The sequence below is a fragment of the Spea bombifrons genome, chromosome 3 (genome assembly GCF_027358695.1).
Source record: "Spea bombifrons isolate aSpeBom1 chromosome 3, aSpeBom1.2.pri, whole genome shotgun sequence".
NCBI classification, from domain to species: Eukaryota; Metazoa; Chordata; class Amphibia; order Anura; family Pelobatidae; genus Spea; species Spea bombifrons.
The window spans coordinates 95,105,152-95,129,782 of record NC_071089.1 but is presented as its reverse complement, the minus strand read 5'-3'; the positions used below and the strand labels follow the sequence as shown (position 1 = coordinate 95,129,782).

General features: G+C 39.6%; 1 protein-coding gene across 2 annotated transcripts in view; it reads left to right on the top strand.

Annotated features, from left to right (window-relative positions):
* The window catches only part of RHBDD1 (rhomboid domain containing 1), a 36,287-nt gene that overhangs the window by 3,897 nt on the left and 7,759 nt on the right, over positions 1-24,631 (top strand). For both annotated transcript variants that reach the window (XM_053460940.1, XM_053460939.1), the window contains exons 3-5: positions 13,978-14,063; positions 15,968-16,021; positions 16,928-17,056. In XM_053460940.1, coding sequence (XP_053316915.1) covers positions 13,978-14,063; positions 15,968-16,021; positions 16,928-17,056 — 269 coding nt within the window. The remainder of the gene's footprint in view (positions 1-13,977; positions 14,064-15,967; positions 16,022-16,927; positions 17,057-24,631) is intronic.

Genomic DNA, 24,631 nt, shown 5'->3' with positions numbered 1-24,631 from the left:
AGTACGTTGATCAACGTACAACAGTCATCCTATTCAGCGGCAATATCCTTTGGCTTCTAGGTGCTGATAGGAACGCTGATAGGCAGGTATAGTGCTCTTACTATTATTCTGTTGGCGGGATTCAAGATTTTTGCTTGATTCTTGCAATTATCACTCCAATTTCAGAAACTATTTATTCATGGTGTGACATGGAGAACATGAATAATACACTAAAGATCTTCATGTATCTTGTATGGCTCTACAGTATACAACATGATTGGACTTGGCTAAATTAATAATACTGTCAACAAGCATCATATAATCATATAATATTAGCATACAGCATTTTCCTGCATTGGTATATAATGCTTTACTGTGGCAGTCAGTGACATAAATAAAATGTCAATTAATTTAACTAGTCCTTAATACAATGTGTACAGTATGAACGGGAGCACATGATTTAGCTTGATTTTGTGAAGTCATGTGACTGTAATATTTAGTAACCAAAAGGCATTTTAAAACCGCTACTTTTTAGCCAAGCCTTAACAGAGACCTCAAAGTAGGAATGCTGGATGAAACCGCCATTGACCCCGCACACTCCTTGTGTTGCGTTCCCATTAACGTCCAACAGGATGTGTGCTTTTACATTACATTATATTTATATTTATTTATAAAGCGCCGGCCGATTCCGCAGCGCTGTTACATTCATTAGAACGATTTATAAACACATACAATAACAAACTGCTTTTGATGACCGACTTAGTTTGCTCATTGAATCGATGTATTTGAAAGCGTAAAACGAAGGGGATGAGGGAAGAATGTAGATTACACATCATTTACCATATTAATATCCAGCTAGTTTCTTGTCAAGCGGATTGATTATAATTTTCTCATATTCCTATTGACTCTTCATGGCCAGCTGTTGCTAGAGCTAAGTGAATAAATGCTAACAATGAATAAAGCCTTCTGAAGGATTGGATAACAGCCTAAATAATTACACAGCTATAAAATATTCCCAGGCATGTGGGTAAGACTGCTGTGATTTCACATTATTTATGGATGGTGATTTGTTGGTCTTTAACTTTATGCACAGTTATAAGAAGGATAGCACTGTGTTTGTGGGGTATGGGAATTGTATGTGTATTCTGTGTCTTCCACCAGCCACATATTTGACATTCATAAAGTCGTACCGTGCTTTAGATTTTGATAACTTCACTTTAAGGTACTTTTTGTGCACGCATATATATATATATGTCCACTATGTCTGCAGAGGAAAAGAAGACATGAAGGTGACATTTATTGCTTAGAACGGGTTGGTTTGTGATTAGCAGCTGCCAGCCGAGCTATCTGTCCGCCCGTCAGATGTTCATGGACCTCTATACTGTCCATGAACATTAATCTATAATACTAAACAATTAGTTTGCCAATTCTTGTTCTGACAGAGCTGCTTATTTCACTTCTAATATCATATGGGGGCAGCCACCCCTCATCAACCACTGTGGAGCACTGGGATATGATATCTTATCCCGTCGATTTTACTCTTCTGACAGCAGTTAGATCTAACCTGTGATTACTCCTAAAATGTTCTACTACCTAACAAGAATGTTCTTTCTTTTCTTTTTGTTCTGCCACCAAACAACCTCAAGTTGAATGCAGAAAACCAGAATAGCTTGAGAACAAATGCAATGCAATATCTAAACCAGAGTCCGAAACAGGGCAACAGCTCCTACCAACTCAGGGAAAACCAGACTGCTCTAAATAGTCAAGTGTTGAGCTTCGTAGCCTGTCTTGTTTCTGAAGGTTTGTGCAAATAGCACACGCTTGTGCACACACACATAACTTTTTGAGAGAGCGCACACGTCCTAAAATTGTGCGCACAGTACCTAACGGGGAGCTGGGGGGGGGCGGGCAGTCCGTCCAGGGTACCGCTTATCAGGGGGGTGTCACCACGCTGGCACTCCTCCAGAGACAGACAGTAATGTACGCTGCTGGAGGAGCAAGCTCGGTTGGGGAGATCAAGGATCTCCCTCCAACCGGCTTAAAATCATTCAAGGGAGCGGGAGGTCTGTTAATGCAGACCCCCGATCCTGCTCCCTTGCGATGCGCGCGGCAACTGATGCTGTGCGTCGGGATTTGATGTCATATCCCGGCGCACAGCACTGAATCCACGCCCACCGCCTTCACTGCACCGGAAAACATTAAGTGAGAGTGGATAAGTAAGTGTGTGAGAGTGATGGGTGTTATGCTGTAGTTTATGCTGAATGTTTGTGAATGAGTGTGTGTGTGATAGCATGGATGTGTAAGTGGGGGGGGGGTAGCATGGCATAGGGAGGCTGTAATCTCATTCATATGGTGCCCAGGTTCCAGCATGTACTGGCTGCCTGGGCATTATATGAGTGTGATTGCTGTTAGCAATTATATATATATATATATTGTGGTAAAGTGTATGGGAGAGTGGTTGATGGGATATATATCTCACCTGGTTACCTCAGCCAGGCATGGTAGCAAACCCAGGTGCTCTCAGGTGAGGCTTCCTAAGCTCGTTACTGGGGAGGAAGCCTTATAAGAGAGGGCTGTTAGGTTTGCAGAAGAAGGGAGAACCTGAATGAAGGAGCAGCTACAGCCAGCGCTGCAGCCCACCAGGTATGAAGCTTTACCCCATACAAAACTGGTTACTTTGCTTTGCGTCAGACCTTAGGCTGCTAGAGAGGTATCCTGCTGTTTAGTTAGAGCCGGACAGGCTTATAGTTTGTTTTGTTTACAAGGTGCTCTGTGACTACAACATCTAAATAAACGCGCTTTTACGTTTGAAACCTGTGTGAAACTGTCATTGCCGCCCCATGCGTGAGCTGTCCCCTACAATTGGTGGAGAATGCAGGCACAGTGGTGCTAGGAGCAACGGCAGGACAAAACACAGCATCTGAATTTTGTGGACATTTAAAGGGCCGGAAGCATATGTCCTGAGTGAAGGCTGCAGCACTGTAAGGCCCATCTGGCACAATGGAGGAAGCAAGATACCTGGGTTATATCATTGGTAGGGGACTGGTTAAACCCCAGATCAATAAGATTGAGGCGATACAGAACTGGCCTAGGCCAGTAACAAAGAAACAAGTGAGGGCTTTCCTTGGCATAACCGGGTACTACCGTCGGTTCGTGCCCAATTTTGCCTCCATGGCCACACCATTGACAGACTTAACAAAGGGTGGTAAGTCAGTGATGGTAAAGTGGAACCCCGAGGCAGAAAGGGCTTTTCAGAGTCTGAAGTCTGCCCTGTGTGACCAGCCAGTGCTCGTTTCCCCTGATTTTAGGAAACCGTTTCTGGTTCAGACAGACGCGTCTGCTAGAGGTTTGGGGGCAGTTTTGTCACAAGTGGTTAATGGGGAAGAACACCCAGTGCTGTTCTTGAGTAGGAAACTGACCCCAGCCGAGGAAAATTATGCCATAGTGGAAAGGGAGTGTCTCGCCATCAAGTGGGCGTTGGAGTCTCTGAGATATTATCTCCTGGGCAGGGAATTCGTGTTGGTGACTGACCATGCTCCTCTGGCATGGATGAAACAGAATAAGGAGAGGAATGCAAGAGTGACCAGATGGTTTCTCTCCTTGCAAAATTTTAGATTTACAGTGGAGCATAGACCAGGGAAGTTACATGGGAATGCGGATGCGTTGTCCAGGGTGTACTGTATGGTTGCTGACGCTGTCCAGACCTCTGGTCTGGAGTCGACGGGGGGGATATGTGGTAAAGTGTATGGGAGAGTGGTTGATGGGATATATATCTCACCTGGTTACCTCAGCCAGGCATGGTAGCAAACCCAGGTGCTCTCAGGTGAGGCTTCCTAAGCTCGTTACTGGGGAGGAAGCCTTATAAGAGAGGGCTGTTAGGTTTGCAGAAGAAGGGAGAACCTGAATGAAGGAGCAGCTACAGCCAGCGCTGCAGCCCACCAGGTATGAAGCTTTACCCCATACAAAACTGGTTACTTTGCTTTGCGTCAGACCTTAGGCTGCTAGAGAGGTATCCTGCTGTTTAGTTAGAGCCGGACAGGCTTATAGTTTGTTTTGTTTACAAGGTGCTCTGTGACTACAACATCTAAATAAACGCGCTTTTACGTTTGAAACCTGTGTGAAACTGTCATTGCCGCCCCATGCGTGAGCTGTCCCCTACAATATATATATATATATATAAATATTATTGTTGTTGGGTTTTTTTTTCCAATTTTGGTGTGTTATTTTTAACCCCTTAAGGGACAATGCATTTTGAGCCCATACATGTACGGGCTTTGTCATTAAGGGGTTAATAAAGTGTTGTTTTTTTTAAGGGGGGGGGTCATTGTCAGTTTCGGTCAAGTGAATGCTGAATTTTCGGTTTCGGTCCAGAATTTTCATTTCGGTGCATCCCTATATACTAAGCCAGACACTGAAGCGGTAGGCCTACACCACATCAATGTTTGGCTTAGTATATAGTGATAGGGGTTATGCTACATTATTGGTAAAGTCTGGCTCAATGTATAGTGATAGGTGTTGTGCCTCAGTATATAGTGATAGGTGTTATGCTGCAACACCGTCAATGTCTGCCTCAGTATATAGTGATAGGTGTTATGCTGTACCCCAGTCAATGTGTGCCTCAGTATATAGTGATAGGTGTTATGCTGTACCCCTGTCAATGGTTGCCTAACGACAGAAGCTATGCAGTTTTTCCCAATAAAAAAAAATATATATATATTGATCCTTTATGCAACCAATTAACTTTTGCAGTGAGAATTTCACCTTTAGAATAGACCATGGAGTCAAAAGGGTGGGAAATATATAGCTCCACCCCCTTGCAATGTGAATTTTTTTTTCAGCTCCACCAACTTCGCTTTATATGGACTGTAGAAGCATATTGTGCGCACAAAATTTTGGCTCTGGGAAAAAATTTGCACAACAGAAATTTTCTGCGCGCACCACCTAAGAAAAATTAGAGGGAACATTGGTCATGGTCATTAAAAATGCACATTGATGTACCATGTAAGTACTTTAATAAGCGTTTGTTACCGGGAGGAAAAAAAGTACTTCCCTTTTAGGGGAAGCTGGAGAACGCCACCCCTGCTGTTGCTTTCCACAAGCAGCCAACAACCAGCAAGAAACCATTCCCATTGAAATAAGTAAGAGAGCGCTTTCTGTGCATGTGTCTGGGGTCTTGGCTCACATGAGTCCGTGCTAGGGCTGGCTGGCGATGAGTATGCCAAGCATGCGCAGTGGAAACCAACAGATATGCTTGCTCAAGCACATTATTTCCAAATCAAGAGTTCAGGGGCAAGGGAAAGAAAATAGTGATTTAAAGTGCATATGATGCCTGGAGTCTCCCTGTAAGGTTGTCAGCAGTAAAAAAAAAAAGAGTATTCTGGGAAGGGTCAACAAAAGCACAGCAGCTGTGCTTCAAATGGAGTGGATTCCCTCTGTAACCGCATATTAACACGTATACAAGGCATACATTAAACAGGCAAATTCTTTCATGTTAGTGCATTATAGTCCAGCTAATGATTGATGCAATCATCATTTTTCACTTTTGGTGTTTATCATCTGTCCCTGTCTTTACCTTTGATCTTTTATGGAGCATGTGGCATTAAAGACCCCTGGAGGTTTGAAGCACAGCTCACTGTCAGTACTTTATCTTTCATAAAGGTACAGCTCTCTTTATTGGAACATTACAAAATATATCCTGCTGTCACAGAAAAAGTTAGTGTTTTATTATTGTTATGTGATCAGCCTTCGGTATTTTCTCACCTTCGTTCTTGAAACGCAGCATCTGTAACTAAATACATAAAAAGTCTGCTTTTGTAAAACTGGCAGCCCGCTAATGAAGAATTTATACTTCTTGTTCTATGTGACTACTTTAATGTCTATTCCACAAAAACAAAATAAGGGACGTATCTGTAGTAGAAGCTGCTGCACTGCTTCTTGGAAACGGTGGCATGAAAGCACTCCCATTGGAATGGGCCTCAGGCACAGCATATAGCTGGCAGTGGGAAAAAGGGGCGAATGCATGTAAGAACCTTCTGCACAGTCTCCCCTGTGCATTTGCAACGCTGACGCCACTAAAATGTAAAGGGACCGCACACATATAATATGCATTAAAGTTCATATGATGGTTGGGATGTCCCTTTAATGTTTCTAAACATGCGGAATACGATTACGCTATTTCAGCGCTACGGAATTTGATGGCGCTATATAAAACAATAAATAATAATAATAATTTCAATAATTAATACTAATATGTGTTAAATAATTCAAAGTTGTTTTATCAACTGATTGACGGTAATAGAAAAGCTATGTGTTAATGGATTGCATGCACCTGCATTTGCTTTTAGAATACAGAGTGGTAAATACCAGCTCTTTGAGTATCAAAGATCCAATAGCTCCAGCCACCTGGATTCCTCTGTTACCCAACCCCTCCTGTCTTGCACCCTCTTGCTCTTATGTTTTTTCACTAAACCTGGAGTTCAACCCTTGTTCACTCTGACTTCACTATGTATTATGATGAGCTAGCACTACCAGAGGAACCCTGCAAAAATAACTATTCTTTGATCTCACAGAGGGCTCAGTTGGAAAGGGTTCTAGCCAAAGTTTAGGTGCCAACTCAGACACAATCTGGTTAATTATAGGTACAGCTGAGTACAGTTTAATACATTTCCTGTGTCTTTTTTTTGTTTTGTTATTTTAGTATTTTTTTATGTGTTAATGTTCTTGGAATATTTTACTGGCATCTAAAATTGTTGCCTCTCTGTAATGTGTTATATTTTTCATGGATTAAATTACATTTCTAGATTTATTGCATATTAATGTAGGTACCTGAAAACATCATTGCTGAATTATACTTTGTGTGAAAGACAAATTGGAGGATTTTTTTGCTATGGAAAGACAAGCCAAACTATTTATTTCTAATACAGTGATGTTTAAGGTGGATTTGCCTAAAACAAAACACAAAAATATAATGGCAAATAACAACCATTCCTCTTAACTCTCTCCAGTATGTCAATATCCTTCTGGAGATGGGGGTCTCCAGAACTGTACACAATACTCTAAGTGAGGCTGCTTTATTTCATTCATACATGATTGCGCATTTTGGAGAGTTGTTGGGCACTATTGGTCATTGATCAGTATGTTTTAATACAATGACAGAGGTTGTGTTGCGCTGCATTAAATCTAAATCTTTAGATTTTAGACAGGCTGATTTTTCTAAAATGGAAAAATACGTAGGTGAGTCTTTGATGGACTAGAGGACTGTATCGGGATACAGGTCCCACGGGACAGGTCATAAAACTTGCGTGTGGGGGTGGTATTCCGTTTGCTGTGGGTGGGAGTGGGGGGTCACCCAATATACCTGCGGGTCCCGGTAATCCTGCGCACTCCCGCAAGGCTGCCTTTGTGTTGCACGCACACGCAGCATCTCTTGTTCTGCCCAGGGGAAGCATGAACCCAGCTGAGTCACATGAATTTACATCACGTCACATGACCCTGATGGACATGGACAAGAGAAGTTGTTCGCACAAAGTGCGAGCAACGCAGAGAGAAGCAGCGGCCCCTGCGGAAGTCTGCGAGTGGCACCGAAAGATCTGCAGTTCAGGTAAGGGGGTGGGGGAATGTGTATGAACGAGTATGCATGATTGAGGGAATGAATGAGTATCTGTAAATGAGAATGTTTGTGGGAGCGAGCGGGATTGGACACACATGTTCGGGACACATGTAGCAGGAGCAGGGGGTAATGGTCAGAAATTCATTGGGAGCGGGATTAAGAAAACTCTAGTCTGGACACCTTGGAGTCCAGGAGAAATAGAACTTTATATAAGATATTTTGGTAAAGTAGCATAAAAGAAAAAGGAAACTGGGCTTCTCTGTAGATGTGGCAAAGGTATTGTTTAGGAAATATAAGCAGACTCTGAATGAGGAAGAGCAAATATAAAGCTAAACTTAAGGATGCAAAGCACACATAGCAGAAAATTGCCAGGTTACCAAGTAGGAATAATTAGTGTCCCTAATTCTATATTCTGCCAAGTGCATTATTTTACATGTATTAACTGCAGCTGCCACACTCTCTCAGCCATTGTTCTAATTTACTTAAATCATTTGCCGTTTGACTTTGAGGGACAGTGTCAGATGTCTTGCTAAACTCCAAAAAAGTACATTGACAAGATCACCTGTAGCAAACCTGTGCTGTTTCTTATCAGCCAAACCATTTGCATCCAGGTATTTAATAACCTTATCGTTTAGCACGGTCTCCGTTAATTTCCTAACTACAGGCGGAAGACTTACTGGTCTGTAGTTGTCTGAGTCTATGGTATTTCTTCTACTTTTGTTTCAATGCAGTTTTTTCGAATAGACTTTTATTCAAAGCAGCTCAGCGATTAAGACTTGGAATACCACTTTATCCAGAACTACATGCAAATTTAGGTTTTAATAATATATCTGCATTGTTTTCAATGGGTTTAGGGACCACCCATTGTCCTTAAGGGGTTAAATCCCCCTAGTGTTTCCACCTTGATGGGATTTCGCCTGACACTACACATGCTGAATGGATGTTTTCCATGACACTAAACTTGCCTTGTTGGCTCATCAATTTTTATGAATATTTTTATTTTTCAAACTCTGCTCTGATCTACAGCACCTTGTATATACGTGGATTTAACTTAATTCTCATAGTTTGTACACCCCTCGGTAAACTACTTCGAGCATAGGCCAACATATCATATAATACATTAACTTTAAATATTGTATTTATTTTTGCAGTTGAAGCAAATGTTCTATTACAACATGTGTTCAAAAGATTAAAGCCCAGAGCTTTTTTTATTATTACAACATAATAGAGTGAATGGCTTTGGCTGCGTTGAATGTTTGGAACCAAATATTAATAGAAGCTGTAGACAGTAATTCTCGAAGTTCATATCTCAGTTGACCAACCAATTAAAGTGATATGAGACGATTGCACTGATCCATATAGTTTCCCTGGAATATATTACAAAAAAGTATATGTTCCCGGTGGGAATTTCTTAAAGCTTACGTTTTACATTTTCATGTTTGAATGGTATATGTCCCAGATCACCATGTCTTACCCACAAACCCATGTGTTAGTGAATAAACTCTTAAGGGCTGGAGTTGTAGTGAGCTGCAAAATTTACTCTCGCTTGACAATACTTTTATAAAGGTCCAACCCTGTGGGTTTTTCATGCTAGGCAGCTGGAGCGGGCCTTTCCTAATGTACGGTTTATATGGTAAGATGTCCTACAACCCGGCTATTCTTGCAACAGACGCTAACTGGGGTTGGCCCTCATCACGTGTAAGTAAGTTTGAGTTGAGAAATCCCAGCTTACCTACGAATTTAAAATGTAATGCAAATATGTTTCATATTTCAGAATGTGTGGGAGATGATGTAAACATTGCTAATGCAGTGAAGATGTGAAACGTTATTTTATATTTGTGTGTCATAGACTTTAGAGCATGCAGGTGCATGAGGTCACTAAAGGAAACTCAGATGGCATCATTTGGTATATTGGTTTAATTTTTCTACATAAGATACTTTAATTCCACATAAATTACATCTACAGTATAGTTCCAACTATAGTCCAACCCCCCCCCCCTTAAATCAGTCTGTCCCCGTTTTCTCACGGTATAAGGGAAAATAGTTTGGGCACATTGGTCTTAATCCATTTAGCTGTTCTATTGTTAATTGCTAATAACGTACTCAATGCATTCAACTCCTAGGACCTATATTGGAACGAGCGATAACCATTTAGTCATGTGCACTATTAGCATGCGTAACTCCTCAGCGAACACTGTTTTCAATTAAAAAGTGATCATTTAAATAGAGCAAAGCAAGCCTCTGGGCAGCCAATTAAGACTGAAGTAATGGAACAATTAGGTTCAATTAAGGTAAACTAGCTAAATAGCATAAATGTGATATGGAGGTATATATGTATGTATATATATTTATATAAATAATAAAGGTAAAAAAGGCTTCATTAGATATCATAATCCACATTGGCGGTTGCTCGAAATTGTGCAATGCCTTTGAAGTGGTAGTTTGTGTTACCTTTTTACAGAGCATAAATTTGGTTTGGAGCAAATTTATAGATCTACTTTTTTGAAAATTTGAAAAGTCTTGAAAATCTGACAAAGTTATTTGTGCACTCCATTGAAGATGATGTGCAGATGTACTTCAACCACAAACCATGCATTTTTCACAAACATTAGCATCAATAAATAATCTAGGTAGTTAAAGCTCTTAACCTTTTGAATAGTTTTTAATGCACATTTTCCAGTGTGGGATAACGCTAGTGGGATATCCTAGTAGGATAGGATAATGCTAATTCATGCGTAGGTTTGAGTTTCAACTTCAGAGCATTAAGAGCAACTGAACATAAACCGATTTTTACGTCCTTTTGAATTTTCTCAAGTTTGTAAGACGCTTGTGCTTTCTCTTATCTGGGAATGCTAAATATGACAGCGCTACATCCAAATCTCTAGTGATGTCAAAAATTAATGCTCACATACAAGGTCATACCAGATGTGGAGGTTACTGTTCCCGTGCAGCATAACTACAAGGGACACGGGTAGTTTGCCATTATTAGATAGTTTCCATAGCCAACTAGTGGATTTTTGTCTTCCTTTTTGGCCACATGCAGCCATATTGGTGGCTACCTGTGTCACTAAAGCCCTCTACTGGTGGCTGCCCTTACGTATGTATGTATGTATGTATGTATTGTCTTAGCGCAGGCCGTGATAGGATACTTCCATTTCTAGAACTCTATATAGTGTCACAATGAGACTTCAGGGGCCAATGCCCATACACAATCTCTGTGTGGCAGCTTGTTGGCTGAGCAGCTACAGGGACATGTACCGTTTGCACAGACTTTAGCAATGCTTTGGCTACACACTCTGCATATCCAGTCTCCCATGATGTTATTGTTCCCAGAACTTTCAATGTAGGTTTCCAGCAGATGTAACCTATGTATCATTCTTAAAATTGTGTAAAATAGAATTTTGCAGTTATATTAGTGAAAGCCCCTTAATTTTCCTCTTAAAACCTGGATTGAGATGCTCTTTACTATATTGAAAAGCTTGTGATGCATGCAACACAAGCAGAGATGTGATCTCTACTATATAAACAGAGAAGGATCAATTCACTAAAGGGAGAATTGGAAGGAGAGTGTTCATGAGTTGTGCTTCACTACCTATAGACTATGAAGGCCCATCCAACTTCTGCAGAAAAGACTTTGCTGACCCAATATAATGCTTAGTTAAATCATTGAGATTTCTCCAAAGTCTCCTCACACATTAAGTTATGCATTATGCAGGGCCAGCTCAGCTATCCTATTCATAATGAAAAGTGAAGTGAGCGTTAACACTACATCTCTGCTGCCAACTCTTCTTTTTGCAACTTTATTCTAGAGTCCTCTATAGCATGCTGCACTTCTCCAATAGATGAGTGTTAATGATATATGTGAAGGAGAGATGTCAAGGAACAAAGAAGGCACATTAATCATCCTTAGCTGCTATCAAATTGGGGATGGCTGACAAATTCTTTAATTTTCAGGACCCTTAACATGTCATTTCTTGCCCATCTAGCTAGGCCAGTATTAATTTATTTGTCAATAAGCAAATCATACACTTTCACTTGTTGCTACTTGACAAATGTAACAGTGGTTTCCGTTTCCACATTCACAAAGAGAGAGAGGCATTATTATTTAGCACTTTAGACGTGTAAGTTATACGTCTTTAGAAAACAAAATGTATATACACAGCTATGCCTCCTATACAATGTGCTGCTTGGAATGATTGAGCCCAGAGCTTTCTCTGGCAAGGATTAGATATGTCCATGACGGGAGAGGTCTTTTTTTTCTCAACCAAATCTATCCAAGTGTATAATTCATTTAACAATCTCAAATGTGTTTCCAGCCATCTGGTAGAAAGGTTTTCCTTAGTTTCTGTAGTACGTGGAAATACTCACTCACTCCCTTTTTAAATAGTTTTAAAATAACTTGTATTTAAATCATGATGTAGAATAATGGTGGACCACATAACTGCAGATCTGTTATCTTAAAGGGATTTACAGGGCTGCCGAATGGAGATGTGTCAAACAATGGCTAAACCATAATTTAATGCAAAATTTGTAAAAAAAATAAATAAAAAATATAATATAATATATATAGATATTACACATACAGTACTATGCAACAGTTCTAGGCAGATGTGGAAAATGTTGTCTTGTTAAATGCTTTCAAAAATTGAGATGTTAATTTATTGTGATCATTTAACAAAATGCAAAGTAAGTGAACGGAACAAAAATCTAATCCCTTTTTAAATGATAAAAAATAAATTAACATTAATATTTTAGCATTTTTGCTTTATTGCATTTTTTCACACTTGTTAAGTCCAATGTTATTAATTGTCCCACCATTAAGCTACATAGAGGGATGGCCTTGCAAGACTTCCAAATTTCTTCCACATATACCGGAACATATTTTACTTGATATTAAAATTACAATATTCTCATTTATAGCTGTATAAATCACCGTTTTGACAGATGTAAATAAAGTTACTGAAGGTTTTCTGAAGCATTGAAAGTACCTAAATAAGATTTTTAAACACTTGAGTTGTCCTTTTCTGCAGCTGTCCTGTCTGGCACACAATGGCCCAGATTCATCACAAGCAGTTATGAAGCCAAGTGCTAAATGTGATGCCGTTACCATAGAAACCAAAGAAATGTCTCCACTAACTTGCCCGGCTTGAGTACTTTGTCTAGAATGATTCTTTATCGGTATGAATCGCAACAAATATTTTCTTCATCCCGTAACCAAAGGGATCTATATAGACCTATATATTTTCTGTGGCCATTTGTTTTTACTACCGCCCTTCAAGTTTCTCCATAATACATGCTTCTGAGTTGCGGTAATTCAACGGAAAAATAAAGTCGGTGTATTTTTTTAATTACATTTAGGGGGGGGGCATGATATTGGTTATAGGTTACCTTGGTGAAAGATGCAAATGTCCAAAATATTTAGAAGCAGGTTTCCTGTGGAATCTGACTGGATTCTGTCAGTTCATGTTCCCTCTACAATGTAAGCCATAGCAAACGGAGAAATATAAACTTAGTAACTATGTAAAAGAAGTAGAAAAACATATTTAGTCTAAAATATTGGCAACTGTAATCTTTTACAACATGTAACTGTACATGAGTTACATGTCCTTCATGCCCTGTGAAGAAACAGCTGAATTAATTCTTGTATTTTAATTTAATTATGTTTTAATTTATTATACATAAAATAGCTGTGTATGTTAATTGTTGAGCATCTATTACAAATAGAAATTAATATACATTTTTATTGTCGAGGCTACTGTACAGACAATAATTCAACATTTTTCTCAAATCTCATTCCTCCCTGGTCATATGTTCTTATGGTAGAATGACTTGTGATGCCACTGTAACTAAACTGTGGTGGATGCTGCTGGAGAACTAGCCGCTGCGGTGTTGGGGGTGGGGGGGTTTGGAAACTGGCGCGGATATAGTGGTGTAGAGGACATAAAGGCATCTCCCTGAATCAGTCAAACTGGTTAGGTGAGATAGTCTTCACTCTCCAACTTGCCCAGGAGACTCTGGCCCACCGGGTGAGGGGGCACCTTTTTATCCACTCATGACTGTTATAGTTAGATAATGTTTTTCTTTAAAATGTAATTTTGTTTCCATATTCCTATCCCATTATGGAATAATATTGTTTTCAAATGTGGCCCACTCTCCAAAGTCCCCTAATCTAGGTTCACGAGCCTGCTTTACATGCTTCCATGCTGTCAGCAACAAGTCGGTGCTGTAGGATGTAATATTGATCCCATGCCTGGGCAAAGGACGGTGCCACAATTTAATTATAGTGCTTTTTATGGGTTTTTCTATGTTTATCTGATTCCCATTTTTCTAAAAGAAATCAAATATAATGAAAATCATAAAATGCGCTTACATTTTTTATATTTCATTAGAACGTCATTCGTTGGACATCTTGCTGGTATCTTGGTTGGACTGCTATACACCCAAGGCCCTCTGAAGCTGATTTTAACCACTGCAGGTAATATGAACAGTATCTATAGACATTTGATGGGACATTACAAATATGTATTTAATGTATATACCTTGTGTTTTTACTATAGCTTACTTTTGTTTTTGTTTTTTTATAAACACGGTTTGAAACTGTTTTAAAAGAGGAAAATAGTTCCATTTCTCCTGGGCTCCATCTAAAGATCTCTACATCATCAAAGCCTTTCAAAAATCTAGAACCTTTGTTTGCCACCATGATTGATGATCACTGGAACGCAAGCACTCTCCTACAGTGACATCAGAAATCCTGTCTCCATTTGGAAATATTCAATATTTCTATTGCCTAAATAATTTAGGATGTATCTACTCCTGGTTATTCCAGCTGAGATTAAATTCGGCATAATGATAACCTCACCTTTCATTGACATTTTAGTCATTTCTTCATCGTAGTCATTTCTTCATCTGCGTGTCCCGGGGGGTCTGTAAATCAACCACTTTGTTACCAAGTTCTAGAGTTACCCAAAGAGTCTCTAGGTTCTCCTCCTTATCTTTTATTAGATTAACTTTTAAGTTTTTTAAGTAAAGGACATCTCTTTTCTGCCGTCTCTTTCCTTTCAGTACCACGTTCTTACTAGTTACCAAAGCTGTAAATTTGGGGATCTTATTCCCTTAACTGCGGGTATTTGCGCACACCTCCCTAAATCTGTATTTCAGTCTACGTGTCACAGATACAGCTTATCCTGTTTCATCTATACGGCGGTATAGGGGGGCACATAGCAGCACCCTTTATCATCCCGTAACACTAGTCAATTGTGTTGCATCAGATGGTTTATTATATAACCGCAAATAACAAAAGTGCTTACATCTGCAAGACATCTGCCCAGAAGCCTCAAAGAATTAATTATTAATCAGGACTTTTTTTGTGGTATATATGAACACAGAGGACTGGATAGCGGTATAGTGCCCATAACGTCTCTACAGAAAGCAATAATCTTTATATGACACACCTGTGAGTTTAATGCCTCTCCTTATGTGACTTTAATGATGTGCTTGTCATTCATCACAAGCCATTTCTATGTAATATTAATATATTATTTCTGAAATAGTGCGTACAAAGCTTACCTTTATGGCACACTATGAGTGATTGGCATGATGTTATAATAATAATAAAAGGATGCCGTAAAACCGAAGAAGGCTTTAAAACATAATGATTTTAACTGCAGATAAATCATGTCCGCGGGCAAAATGAACTGCAGAGAGAATTTCTTTCAGTGTAAGCGATGAGAGACATATGTTTCACAAAAAGCCTGTTCCTTCCAAGCCTGGAAAGGGAACAAGATCCACAGAGAGAACGAGAGAGAGAAATAACTGTACAGCTTGACAGCGCTGAAAAGAATGACTTGTTCCAAAAATACTCATTGTCGTTTATAATATTTCTATTTCCCTTGTGATGGAGATCTGAATTTGTATACAATACCTTGTAGAGCAGTGCCAGTACTTTATATTATTCCACTTTGCTGCCCCCTTTTTTTGCTTTTTTTTTTAATTTAACCCCTTAAGGACAATGGGCGGTCCCTAAACCCATTGAAAACAATGCATTTTGAGCCCGTACATGTACGGGCTTTGTCATTAAGGAGTTAATTCTGTAAACCTGATATTAGCCTATCCATTACTCCAACAAATTTCCCATCTCCAGATATACTTTTGTGGGATCCACCAGGTTCTACGGGTTATCCATTTCCGAATGCTTTAAATGCACAAATAAAATCTTTATATTACAATTACAGCTACCTATAAAACACTTATATTCAATATTACCTTTGCTTCTATACACATTCATATACATATCACATTCTATACACAAAAATTTTAATGTCGTATGCTAATTTTGCTGCATTTTCAATCTCGATTTCATACATTTTTTTTCTGCTTTAGTATCATTTATCACAGGTGGACCCGCAACAAGACAGACGAGCTACAACAACTCTGGTAAGAAAATGTGAAATATTTTTTTTACATGTTTAGACCACGAGTTTTAACATTCAGAATGTGTAAATTTATTTTGAGGGGAGTTTGTATGCATCACAGCATTAGTTCCCTTTTAAGCACATGAGGTTTTATTAAGGTCGTAATTGCACCAAAAATGGTCTATTTGCTGTCTGAAATATTCGCTACTAATCTCGCTAACACAGCCAATAATTTTAATAAGCTCATGTCCGGGTACCGGGGTTTTATGAAATAAAAAAAACAAAACCACAGCTTTCATGCATTGTTGGATCACATTGTCAGAGCGATATGGGAGACAGTTAACAAGTTTCAGTGTCATTGGCTGTTTTAGTTGAGAATAGTCAAAAACAAAGCTTCTGGAAATAAGCAGTGCTTTTCTACATATAGGAAAAAAAATCCTAATTCATTTTTGTTGTCATAAGGAAGCTATCAAAATACTTATGGACTGGCATACATGGTATGATATACCATAAGATACATATGTGTCTTTTATGTTATAAGAAAATAATGGATTTTGTCAACATCTGTTATGTGATGTCCTAAATTCCTGCCTGTTCCTGCTCGTAATGTGGTGTCTAGTAATCAAAGTGTTCTGGCTTCAAAACTAGTTTACAGATCATAGCATAGAACCTCAAAGTATTCTATTTATTAGTTGCCCACTTGTTAATATAATTGGCTGTTCCCAGATATGAAAAAGAAACCCCCCTAATATATAATACAGGTATATATAATTACATGTGATAAATGCCATATAACTGGTTCTTAGTCTCTCATCATAGAAAATACGAATTAAACGTGGTGTTAAAACCAAAGTAAAATTCACCCCGTGCGTTATATATGTGTAACAGTTTGTATGAAATCCAGATTCTGCATGCATTGTTTTACTAGGATACGCTCGATATCCTGATTACCAGCAGCAGCAGTATGACACACGTGGGTCCTACGATATGTACACAGGGGGGCTTAGTGAAGATGAGCAGCTGAACAGAGCCATAAGAGAGAGTCTCAATGAAAGAGGTAAGAATCATATCACCATGATGATTTATCTGTGGCGAACTATGGAAATTAATAATTAATTAGTTTCCACTTACATGTAAAGGCATACCTCTAATACCGTATTTGCTCGATTATAAGGCGAGGCTTTTTCAGAGTAAATGCTCTCAAAAATATCCCTCGTCTTATATTTGAGGCCGTCTTATAATCAGACCTCAAATAGAGGTCTGACTACAAGTCTAAGATCCAGATCCCCCGCAGCGCTGCAGGGGACCCGGCTCCACCTCTCTGGCAGCCGGTGGAGGTCTCTGCGATGCACGCAGACAACCTCCGCTGCTGCCGGCACTGATGACGGAGCACCGGCGTGACATGGCCTTTCGGTGCCCCACCATAGAAGCCCTGGCGGAAGTACCGGCCAGCAGTAGCACCGGGCAGACGCATATCAGAGAAGAAGGAGGGGGGAGACACCAGGTATCAGTAATTTAGCTGAAAGGGCCTGTTATAACGGTAGGGAAACAAAAATGTTCCAAAATGGAGAGAAGTAACGGCCAGCCAGCTAGTCAAATGCCTTTTCGCCATCTAGAGCAAGAACTATGTTACACATGAATGAACAAAATACCTTTCAGACTACATCCTACGGATCCAAGTGTTATCTCCAGCCTGTCTAGTGGGCATGAAACCTGCTTGATTGGGCTATATTTAGGCCGTCATTATGGTGTTTAAAAGGTTTGATAACATTTTTTTTTTTTTAAATCTATGCGTTTAGTAACAACATAGGTCTGTAATTTCTGGGAGCGAGAGGAGGTTTTCCTGCTTTTGTGGATGATACAAACATTTGCTGAGAATGAATTCCTTTGGGAAGCTCCCTCCCTGCCCTCTTCATTTTTAATTTCAGATCTTCTTTTTTTAAGTGAAAGATCATATATATATATTTTTTTTTTTTTACTATACTGGAATGTCTTTCTTCGGACGTGTATACAATACCTATAGATTTATTGGATTGGTGTCTATGTATGCATATAAACCTGTCCACATCACACAATATACAATTACACAATTAATACCGTATTTGCTCGATTATAAGACGAGGTTTTTTCCAGAGCAAATGCTCAACTGACTATGAGACTAAGATCCAGATCTCTGACAGCCGGGGAAGGTCTGCGCGATGGACGCAGACAACCCTCCTCCCGGCTGCTGCGAATCGTGTAGAGCTCTATACGCTGCCCGGGCAAAGCACCGGGGACTCAGAAGCTCCGGTAAGTTTGGAGGAGGGAGGGGGAGGGAGTGTTAAATGGGGGCATAAGGCCCCCTTAATGCCACTCTGCCTCCAGAAATGCCTTTTAACCCTCTATACGCCACTCTGCCTCCTGAAATGCCTTATACCGCCCTATATGCCGCTCTGCCTCATAATATGCCTTTTAACCCCCTAAATGCCAGAGTGGCATATAGGGGTATAAGGCAATTCTGGAGGCAGAGTGGCACATAGGGGGTCAAAAGGCATATCATGGGGCACAGTGGCATATAGAGTGTTAAAAGGCATTTCTGGGGCAGAGTGGCAAGCCAGGGGGCAGATGTGCATAACTGGGGGGGGCAGGTTGAAAAAAAAAAAAAGGAAATAAAAACAAAATATTTTTCTCAATCATAGCTTTTATTAAAAAAAAATTGTTCACATAGTTTACATGAATTAATTTACTGGTAAAACTTTTTTCCTATAGGGTCGTCTTATATTCAGGCTTTTTCTTTTTTTCATAAATTTTGGGGGGATCGTCTTATAATCAGGGTCGTCTTATAATCGAGCAGATACGGTACTTTCACTGTTCTTGTAATGTACATTAAATACAAAAAAAAAACAGAACAAGTAAACTGTATCCAGTGGTAATTTTTCACAAGAGAACAATTACCGGTTTATGTTTTCATACACAACACCTGTTATGCATGGTCATTGCAATTTCAACATGAAAACATTTAGTTTTAATAATGATACATTTTTTAAGTTCTAAAATGTAATATTTATAATTTTATAATAGACCAGGGGCGTCCAACCTGCGGCCCTCCAGCTGCCGCAGGACTACGCCCCTGTAATAGACTATAGTCCATCAACCTATAACTGGTATTGTAATTGGGTTGAGACATGGGACACAGAGGACATATCTTGCTTGAGTAGTCACATGACTACCCTAACCTTTATTTGCCTTCTCAAGCATTCTAAAACCAGTTTCCACTATGAACTGAGAGGAACATTGAATGGGCATTAAGAATAATGCTAATCATACTTGATTTGAGAGGTGTGAAGATAAATGGAAGAGCCTCCCAACACAAGTGACAGGGGCTGATATAGAAAGGGACTTTAAATGTGCATGGGACAGGTTTAAAGCTATCCTGAAGATAAGACCAAAGACTGATTATGTTCGGAAGTCTCTACAAAAAAATTAGACTAGAGGGGGCAAAGTGTTCTGGCTTCAAAACTAGTTTAGAACCTCAGCGTCCTTGTTTCTGTGTTACTCTGCACAGCCCCTCGGCTTCACGCTTTTCAGTACAGTGATAACATGTACATGTTTCATTGGCATGGATGCTTGCTGGAAGGGTTCATCCTTGAGCCTGGATGCTTTTGAATCATACATGCACAGTATGAAGTAGATACTGGGTGCAGTAGATCACAGAGTGGCTACCTGCCAGAAGCTACCATAAGACTAAGTTTTGTTCAGGGGTTAGAAAGGGATCACAGAAGCAATAGTTATAGTGGGGTGGGTATAAATTACCATGGCCAAGACATTTTCTTTGAGTGTGGCATTTCCAATTTGGAAACCTAAAAATGTTACATGGAAATGTGATATTTTAATATAAATTATGTCGGGGATTGTATACTTTATTTTTTTAAATGTTCATGGTAGGTCATATACAGTGTATCATTTTTAAAAGAATTGTTGACCTTGCAGATCCTGTTTCACTATGCAATATTAGAACTGACTGCTGATTATTTTTAAGGCTGTATTTGTTATCTATTCCATTAAGTCTTGATTAAAAGTTATTCTTATATACTAGAAAAACTAAAAGTAACGCAGGATAAATGTAAGTCCATTGTCCTTTGGCCAAGAGAGGTTGTTTTTGCACCAGGTCAAGGTCAACAATTCCCTGTGAGTTATTGCACATACTGTTAATTGTTATGTGTAAAAGGGATCGTAAATAAGACAGCATAGCACCCTGCCAAGGTCCTGAGGTGCTTGGAGGGCCTGACCATGCATATATATATTTTAAAAATCTGAAGGATATAAAGCAATTGGGAGAGGGGACCCCAAAAGTGTATTAATCTGGCTTTGGATTCTGGTGTACAGCCTGAAAAGTGGTTGTTATCATCATAGCTAACATTGGAATGGTGGAATAAGATGTAACATACTACTGGTTGTGGTGGTTATAAATACCACCAAGAAAATGTAGCTTTTTATAGTTAAGCTAATATGTCTTGTAATTCACAGTAACCCTAAAACCAGTGTTCCTAAATTATGTATGTGTGTTTAAGGCGATTTTCCACAGATAAACAGGGATCCATTTAACACAGGTTTACCTACTGGACAGTAGTTACATGAATCAGAGAGGAACATTGACTGTAATTATTGTCATTCACTTCAGTGTTTGGGCTTTAGGAGGCAGACATTTCCAGCAATGAAAGAGTAAACTCTACCTGCTGGGTAAAGGAGACATCTGTTTTGAATTATGGTTTATTTGCCCGCAGTTAGTCGCTCTCTCGTCATGCATGTAATTGTAAACAATGACATGCTTTTTGGAAATATACTGTGCATCTCTTCCAAGTGACATTGGTCATTCAGCTAGCCATTTGTCAGGGTAATTGACATGGCAGAACATCCTAATTGCCTTTTATTGCTGAAAATGCACCTTACCCCTCATCTCCAAGTCTGCAGAAGCTTACAGAGCACACGGCTAGCACCATGTTCTGCAGCTGGTAAACATCACGAGTTACACACAGTCAAGAAGAACCCTTATTACTGACTGTGGCATGATGGGAACTCTTCTGAGAGAGACATGTTCATGAATCATTGTAACTCTAATGGGGAATAAACCAAAACAGCTAAAGTCTGCTCTGCAGGGCTTAGCAGAACACTGGGATCATTCCAGGCCCTGACCCTGAAGCCACCGAAGCTTCTGAGCCTGGTTCCCCCGGTTACGGTTTATCGAAGCAGTGACGTAACACAATCATTTCCCTTACAAATTGTGATACAAACATCATGTTGTAGGAAGTGTAGACATTTACTACCACAATTGCCTCAATAAAAAGTGTAAAGAATTATTATAAAACAAAAAGAAAGCATTGTCTTATTTTGGCATGTCTTGGGGACCAAAAAAGACTACTGAGGATGCTATAATAAACATACAAACAAATATCACCTCCCCGTTTATGAGACAATTGGGGGCTAACCTTGGGAACTAAATCCCTGATTAGTAGAGTAGAAAAAACTGAGAGACCTAAAAAAGCTAATTTAACAAAACGACATGCAGATGAGAAACACTCTCAAAAGACCAGGGTCAATGAATGCTCAGAGCTTACTCATACTAATCGCCAGTCCTGAAAACTATAAATGACATTAAATCGCGAGGGTATATATAGCATCGTTTCTCAATCGACAAACTCTGGTTAAATTTCCCCTTTCTTCCAGTCTGTAACCAGCTTCAGCTGCAGGTATAGTCGGGACTAACCCTGCTTCTATTTACTAACTCCTTGAAAAGCTATGGTCTGATGGAAATGAGGATCCCTATAATCACAAAACTAAACCTAAGGCTAACCTGATGTGCGTTTCGCCAAGGCTCATCACGGCTTTGTACTAGCATTAGCTATCCAGTCGATCAGCAAACAGGGCTATATGTACCCTGGTGATTTAATGTAATTTATAGTTTTCAGGACTAGCACTGGAGGACCCTGTGGAAGAAGCGATTCTAATGAAATACAGTCTTGGTGTAGCAATACATGGCATGGTCCAATCAGCAGGAACAACCACTGGTTGCTATGAAGATAAGACCACCGGAATCCCTTTTTATAATACATAACCCCCGGTGTGTTCACCTTTTAAAGCTTAAACTCAGATTTATCTTTCCTTTTTACAGTGAAAGATCATATTTTCTCCTAAACTGGAAGATCTTTCTGGGAACATCTGTGCACAAAACCTATAGATTTATTGGTTTGGCGCCTACATGTGCACGCAGCTCCATTAACTCTACAGACTGTATGTTATTTATATATATATATAATAAATAAAATATTACAGGCTCCAACAACAACGTTAATGCTTTCACTGTTTTTGTAATGTACATAACATACAAAAACTGCACACGTAAACGGCATGCATTGGTAATTTCGACATCTTTTCGCGGCAATAGAAATAACGTCAGCTGTACATTAATCAGGCCAAGACATTATCACAATCATATTACGTTTGTACGGTGCTTTTGTTGGCTATAATTCGATCGAGATTTAATGCTCTCTGAAGTGTAACATGCGTTTTCAGGCCCTGTGACCATGGCACACAGCTTTTTGCATTCATTGCTGGCAAGCCATCTCCCTTATAAAAATAAAACCCATTTCTGTGAAAGCATGTTTTGTCCTAATTCCAAAAACAACATGTTTTCACGTCCAAGTTGTGAAATGTTTGGAGGCAATATTAAATGCATTTATTTTCTGACCTTCATTAACACCCAGAAAAAAAGTATGTTAATTCCTGGAAATGTAACTAACAAGCCTGTGTCCTCGGTATAAAAAACACAGACATGAAACATGCCCTTTATGCTGTGTTTATATAGTCCTGGTGCTGTTCTTAACTTATCTCTATCTACGTATATTTTACTTTCTAAGATTTTTGGAATATTTTCATGATGACTGTAAGTCTGATAGGGACCCTTGCATTAGATGTGAGATTTGAAGGCTATGTTTTAATTCATTTGCTGTAACAACTCTACGTCTATTATGTAATGATGCTTATATCTTAATGACATTTTGGTGTTCAAAAATGGAATTAGAACTATTAGAGAAGATTGAGGATATATCTTGATTGGCTTCCATGTACGTTCACGGCAACCGTCTACCATGCTGACCTCAGGGATATGGCCATACCTGGGAACTTCTAGGCTCCAGCTACCCGGAGCCTTCCCTTGCGGGACGCGGCCAGGACTGCCCACTGACGTCGGTGGGAGTCCCCCCTGATGTCAGGGGAAAATGGACGGGGAGCGGGCCGTGTTAAGACGCCGCTCCCGCGACCCGGAGGATTCGGGTCTTGACCTGGAGAACCGGAGAAGCAGCACTCACCTGGAAATTTCCAGGTCAAACCCAGAGAGTTACCAGGTATGTATATGACTTCATATCCCAAGTGCTGCGTGTCCGGCATAGAGTGAGGCCGCTTTGTAGGCTGTGTTAGCTAGACACATTGCTCTGTAGTATAAATGGGCTGCTTACAAGGAAAACCTTTAATCTCCCGAACCTGCCCAAGATGAAGTGGCACACCAGAGAGCCTCATCTGCCCCTGGTTATGTAGCAGAGGCGAGAACTGGAAACTATTTTATACGCAATACCCGTTGTGTATGGTCAATGCAAAATCACCGTTTTTTATAACAATCATGCCTTTTATAATTCAAACTTTTAGTAAATGACTGCAGTCCCGCAACCTTAGAATGGCATTTTAAAGCTCTGTAGTAAAGCTCCTTTGTAAAATTCTGCTGTCCAGGGATCTTCTAGCAACATTAATTAATGATAGCCAAGGGCTACTGCTCACATTCTGGAGCATCTCTGAATGTTCAGCAAGTCTGTGGATTTCATAGTGGATGCACCGTACCTTCATACTTGCCCAGAAGAGTAAACCTCAGTGCTAACTATGAATGTCACTCTTAAATATGTATCTTTATAGAATTTTGGAGAGACTGAAACAATTTGGATATTCAGCAGCACCTCAAAGAAAAATGTGTAATGCGCCATTTTAGGACTTGTTTTTCAAAATTAACTATTTGATGTTGGGCTAAATTGTAGATTCTACTTAACAGATGTCCACTTGCATTAGTTTAATGTCTCTAATGACAGTTCTCATGGAAACTCTACCTTGTTAAGGTATACTTAATTGAGTCTCCTTTATGCAAGCAGGGATTCCATCAACAGCACATTATTCCTATTAATATTAATTGGCAGACTCAGTTATCATCAAACCAGTGTAGAATATGAAGCAGCCAGCTGCAGAATCTGCCCATTCATACTTAAACTGAGATTGCAGGAATGGACAAAGAGAGATAAATCAACCCTGGCAATGAAAATGGAGGAAGCTGCATTTCCTACCAGAGAAAGGCTGAGAAGCTGTACTTAGATTAACATGAAAAAAAAAACCCTTGGTTTTATTTCATTCATGTTCCAATGAACTCCCTTTATTTTGAGATACGGAGGCTAACATTGCTGTCATTTGAGATTTTGACTTTCCTTGCTCAAACACCACACTGAGCTCATTCTTCATGGCAATGCCAACGAAGTCCTACTTGTCTAATGAAGTCTTTTCCTCCATAGACTTTCTTTAGTCTGGGAGTTTGGGTGATTAAGACGGAGACAATATATTGTTT